The sequence below is a fragment of the Salvelinus namaycush genome, chromosome 16 (assembly GCF_016432855.1).
Source record: "Salvelinus namaycush isolate Seneca chromosome 16, SaNama_1.0, whole genome shotgun sequence".
NCBI lineage: Eukaryota > Metazoa > Chordata > Actinopteri > Salmoniformes > Salmonidae > Salvelinus > Salvelinus namaycush.
In genome coordinates, this window is record NC_052322.1 from 29,158,114 (window position 1) to 29,164,170 (window position 6,057).

Sequence of the window (6,057 nt, forward strand, 5' to 3'; positions counted from 1 at the left end):
GGGATTTTCTTAATTTGTCATATTTTCTACATTGTAGAATAATAGTGAAAACATCAAAACTATGAAATAACACATGGAATCATGTAGGAATCAAAAAAGTGTTAAACAAATAACAAATATTTTAGATTCTTCAAAGTAGCCATCCTTTGCCTTGATGACAGCTCTGCACACTCTTTGCATTCTCTCAGCCAGGTTCACATGGAATGCTTTTCCAACAGTCTTGAAGGAGTTCCCACATATGCTGAGCACTTGTTGGATGCTTTTCCTTCACTCTGCGGTCCAACTCATACCAAACCATATCAATTGGGTTGAGGTTGGGTGATTGTGGAGGCCAGGTCATCTGATGCAGCACTCCATCACTCTCCTTCTTGGTCAAATAGCCCTTACACAGCCTGGAGGTGTGTTAGGTCATTGAAAAACAAATGATAGTCCCACTAAGCGCAAACCAGATTTGATGGCGTATCGCTGCAGAATGCAGTGGTAGCCATGCTGGTTAAGTGTGCCTTGAATTCTAAATAAGTCACTGACAGTGTCACCAGCAAAGCACCATCACACCTCCTCCATACTTCACGGTGGGAACAACACATGCAGAGATCATCCGTTCACCTACTCTGCGTCTCACAAAGACAAGGCGGTTGGAACCAAAAATCTCAAATTTGAACTCATCAGACCAAATGACAGATTTCCACTGGTCAAATGTCCATTGCTCGTGTTTCTTGGCCCAAGCAAGTCTCTTCTTCTTATTGGTGTCCTTTACTAGTGGTTTCTTTGCAGAAATTCGATCACGAAGGCCTGATTCATGCAGTCTCCTCTGAACAGTTTCTGTTGAGATGTGAATGTTACCTGAACTCTGTGAAGCATTTATTTGGGCTGCAATTTCTGAGGCTGGTAACTCTAGTGAACTTATCCTCTGCAGCAGAGGTAACTCTGGGTCTTCCTTTCCTGTGGCCGTCCTCATGAGAGTCAATTTCATCATAGCGCTTGATAGTTTTTGCGACTGCACTTGAAGAAACTTTCAAAGTTCTTGAGATTTTCTGTATTGATTGACCTTCATGTCTTAAAGGAATGATGGACTGTCGTTTCTCTTTGCTTATTTGAGCGTTTCTTGGCATAATATGGACTTGGTCTTTTACCAAATAGGGCTATCTTCTGTATACCACCCCTACCTTGTCACAACAGAACTGATTGTCTCAAACGCATTAAGAAGAAAATAAATTCCTTTGTTAAAGCACCTTTGGCAGCGATTACAGCATCTGTCTTCTTGGGTATGACGCTACAAGCTCGGCATACCTGTATTTGGGGAGTTTCTCCCATTCTTCTCTGCAGATCTTCTCAAGCTCTGTCAGATTGGATGGAGAGCGTCGCTGCACAGCTCTTTTCAGGCCTCTCCAGAAATGTTCGATCGGGTTCAAGTCCGGGCTCTGGCTGGGCCACTCAAGGACATTCAGAGACTTGTCTGGAAGCCACTCCTGCGTTGTCTTGGCTGTGTGCTTAGGGTCGTTGTCCTGTTGGAAGGTGAACCTTCACCCCAGTCTGAGGTCCTGAGTGCTCTGGAGCAGGTTTTCATCAAGGATCTCTCTGTACTTTGCTCGATCCTGACTTGTCTACCAGTCCCTGCCTCTGAAAAACATCCCCACAGCATGATGCTGCCACCACTGTGCTTCACTGTAGGGAGGGTGCCAGGTCCAGCCAACTGGCCAGATAGATAGGTCCGACTAGGTAGGTAGGTCGGTCCAGCCAGCTGGCCAGGTAGCTCGGTCCGGCCGGCGGGCCAGATAGGTAGGTCCGGCCAGCCGTCCAGATAGCTAGGTCCGACCAGGTAGGTAGATAGGTCTGATGAACCACTTGGACCATTGAGATGCAGACTTAGCTTGGTAACATCAGATGTATTCTGGAAACTGTAATCCCCTTATTTCACAAAAGCACAAATGTATTTTAATTTTAAATTATTTTGTTGTTGAAGACTGATCACACCAAATAAAAAAGACAGTGGTTCATCAGACTTTGGAGTAGGCTACAGTAAATTTTGACTCAGGTCCCCTTCCCGGTGGCTCACGTTTGTTTCTAGGCCATAATATGTTCCCTAAAACTTAAAAAAAACATGTAGAAAACTTATAGTACAAGATTGTAATGATGCTGTATCTGGTGTGTGCTCAATATCCTGACCTGTCCCCACTAAGTTAACGCTACCTCTTGAGTGCATTGAAGTTCCAGTGCATCAGTACATACATGTATGAAATGTTATTTTTCATTTGCACTCAAATGGTTTGAGATGTGTCCTCTGCCTTCCAATAAATGACCATTTTGTCTTTCTGGCATTTTATATTTTATAACTTTATTCTTAAAAAATGTGTGGGTTGATCACATCAGAGCCAAAGCGAAGTAGCAGTAACTGGAATTCCCACTAAAGGGTAAAGTGATTAACAGAAATTAAGCATGGGAAACATACAAGACAAGGAGTAAAACATTATTTTCATTCACACCAACTGACATAACTGTAACTCTTGCGATCAACAGAGTTGATTGGAATTTGGTTCAGTGGACCTCATACAAACAAGACAGTAAAAACAGTATCACAAAATAAAAAACAAAACATCCATAAAAGCATTCATATTTTATCAATACTCTAGATCTCGAGAGCCTCTGTACATGCTAGTGACAAGCGCTAACCAGAATAGTTTTGTCCTCACTAAAGTGCCTGTGAAAGGAAGCTACTAGACTATTGAGACACAGACGCAGCCACAGTGTGTTTCCTTAAGGTGAGGAGATGTTGAAGGTGCTCCCCGGGGGTTGGCGGGAGGCGAAGAAGTCCTCCTGTGTGAACATGATGACGTCGCTCGGTTTTCGTAGTAACAGGAACTGCAAGAAGTCGCCCATCATGGCGTGGAGCTCTGGGTGTTGCCGCAGGTACGAGGCATGCTCCACCTTCAATTCCTCCTGTAACACACACACACAGACGTCAGGTCATGTTGGAAACGTAGTGGTTTGTGTGTGTACCTGTGTACCTGTGTATGTGTGTACCTGTGTGTACTTGGGGTGGGACCAGCAAGAGCCTTGTGTTGACGGAGAGCCCACCTGCACTCAGCTGGCCTGGTGCATAAACAGGAACACCATATGACATCACAAAGGGAGAAAGAGATGACAGTGGTGTTCTGTATGTATACTGAACAAAAATATAAACGCAACATGTAAACATGTTTCATGAGCTGAAATAAAAGATCCCGGAAATGTTCCATACACACAAAAATCTTATTTTCCAAGATAATCCATCTACCTGACAGGTGTGGCATATCAAGAAGCTGATTAAACACCATGATCATTCCATAGGTGCACCTTGTGCTGGGGACTATAAATGGCCACTCTAAAATAAGTAGTTTTGTCATACAACATAATGCCACAGATCTCTCAAGTTGAGGGAGGATGCTGCCATATTTTCTAAAACAATGTTGGAGGCAGCTTATGGTAGAGAAATTAACATTTAATTATCTGGCACCAGAGCTGTTGCCAGAGAATTCAATGTTAATTTCTCTACCATAAGCTACCTCCAACATTGTTTTAGAGAATTTGGCAGTACGTCTAACCGGCCTCACAACTGCATACCATGTGTATGGCGTTGTGTGGGCGAGCGGTTTGGTGATGTCAACGTTGTGAACAGTGTGCCCCATGGTGGCGGTGGGGTTATGGTATGGGCAGGCATAAGCTACGGACAATGAACACAATTGCATTTTATCGATGGCAGTTTGAATGCACAAAAATACAGTGACAAAATCCTGAGGCCCATTTTTTTTTAAAGGTATCTGTGACCAACAGATGCATATCTGCATTCCCAGTCATGAAATCCATAGATTATACCCTAATACTGTAAGGACAGATGCTGGGAGACGAGAAGCAAGTACAGGGAGTGAATATTTAATGAATAAACAGACTGGAAACATAACACGAACAGTGTCTGTACAAGGGACACATAACGACATTAATGCTGGCTTGGGAAAGAAACTGAGGCAGTGACAGACATAGGGGAGGTAATTCATAACGTAGTGGAGTCCAGGTGAGTCCGATGAAGCGCTGATGCGCGTAACAATGGTGACAGGTGTGATAAGCAGCCTGGCGACATAATGATAAGCAGCCTGGCGACCTCGAGCGCCAGAGAGGGGGAGCGGGAGCAGACGTGACAAAAACATTTATTTCAATTGACTGATTTCCTCATATGATCTGTAACTTAGTAAAATCTTTGAAATTGTTGCATGTTGCATTTATATTTTTGTTCAGTAGAAATCAGGGGAAAAGTAATTCCGTAGTAAACAGTTATAGACACATATTTATAAGCATGTGAAATCCATATGTTGTTTTTGAGTAAGATGAAGTGAAAAATATCACAAACCATGATAACCATTGTCTTTGAAACCATGGTCTTTGATCTGATTTTCCATTTAATTCAGTGTGTGAAAATGCGCATCTTATACAAAATGTGATACTACAAAGCTTTATAAAGAAAAAATACAGTGTAATATTGTATACTCATTAAAGTTAGTCAATAATTAGATTAAAGTATTTATTTACATAAACAAAACATTCAATAAGTATATAAGAAATGTCATAGAATATTTGTTTCATTTCCAAAACAGAAACATTTGATGAAAAATAACATATTAAACTATTTAAAAAGTAATCTTAAAGCTAAGTGAGAAAAGTTAGCATGCCCTCATTTTTGCAGTCCCATTGCTTTACAAGTGGTCAAAGAGCTCTGGGTTTGTCATCACACCAGCATCATCAGGTTCTTACAGTCTAGCCATCAATTTGGTCAAAGGAGCTGCCTCCCCTGCACCTCCTGGCTGAGAGCATTGCCATGCCTCTAACTGCTGCACAGCCTCCTTTAGCTTCCCTGTCGCCTTCTCCCCATAGGCCAACCCTGATCTGAACATTAACCCTGGTCTTTTGGAGCCCTGCTGATGCAAGTGTCTACACAGTTTCTCCAAGTCCCTGTTCAGACTAAATTCCCTACAGGATGTCAATTCCACAGGTATGCCGCTCCTCTCCGGGGCCGTGCCTAGGTGCACCAACCAGAACTTGGCCAGCTCGTTGGGGCTTTGAGTGTGGCTTGCCACCATGTTGAGCACCAGAGGAAACAGGTCATGAGCCGCGGCTGGTACTGTGTGTTCCCCTGGGCCAGTGTGGCAGTGGTTGGGCTGCGGGCTTACAACCATCACCCTGGCTACGGATTTGGCTTGATCTGCTAGCCAGCGCATCGGGCCCTGCTCTGCCAGCCTGCCACGCTGCCACATGTCGATAGCCACCTGGCAGCCACCATGCCACTGGAGGAACTCAGCAAAAGCTAGCACAGCTCTCTGGAAGACAGGGTTTTCTGCAGGGTACACCACCAGCACTGACACAGTGACCTCAATTGCCTTCGGCAGCTCAGTGAAGTGGGAATTTGAGTGCATTCCATACATTTGATCTGGAAAGGAAATAAGAGAGGAGATAGTTACTTCAAAACAAAGAGTTTGTTCAATGTTGATTCCTGAATTTAAAGAGATCCTGTTTAGCTTACACCGAGTGAGAAAGCAGGCCACCAGTGCCACGAGCCCAGCTAAGAATCCAAGATAGACTATTAGAAGGCTTGCTGGTTTCCCCTCATCATCATTACGGGTGGGAACTGTAATGCAAAAAACTCCAGAAGATTACATTTTACCCCAGGAGACCCATTATGGGTGGTAACTGTAATAACCCTACATTTTACTCCAGGACACCCATTACAGGTGGTAACTGTAATAACCCTACATTTTACCCCAGCTCCCATTACGGGTGGAAACTGTAATAAGACTACATTTTACCCCAGGAGACCCATTACGGGTGGTGGATGTAATAACACTATATTTTACACCAGGAGACCCATTACGGGTGGTTACTGTAATAAGACTACATTTTACCCCAGGAGCCCCATTACGGGTGGTGGATGTAATAACCCTATATTTTACCCCAGGAGACCCATTACGGGTGGTTACTGTAATTATACTACATTTTACCCCAGGAGACCCATTACGGGTGGTGGATGTAATA

General features: G+C 43.6%; 1 protein-coding gene across 1 annotated transcript; it reads right to left on the reverse strand.

The window, feature by feature from the left end:
* Nucleotides 1-4,706: 4,706 nt before the first annotated feature.
* Nucleotides 4,707-5,450, reverse strand: LOC120061282 (interleukin-17 receptor B). Its single transcript, XM_039010985.1, has one exon. It carries the CDS (start codon nucleotides 5,448-5,450, stop codon nucleotides 4,779-4,781), a length of 672 nt encoding a protein of 223 aa, XP_038866913.1. The 3' UTR covers nucleotides 4,707-4,778.
* Between the last annotated feature and the right edge of the window lie 607 nt (nucleotides 5,451-6,057).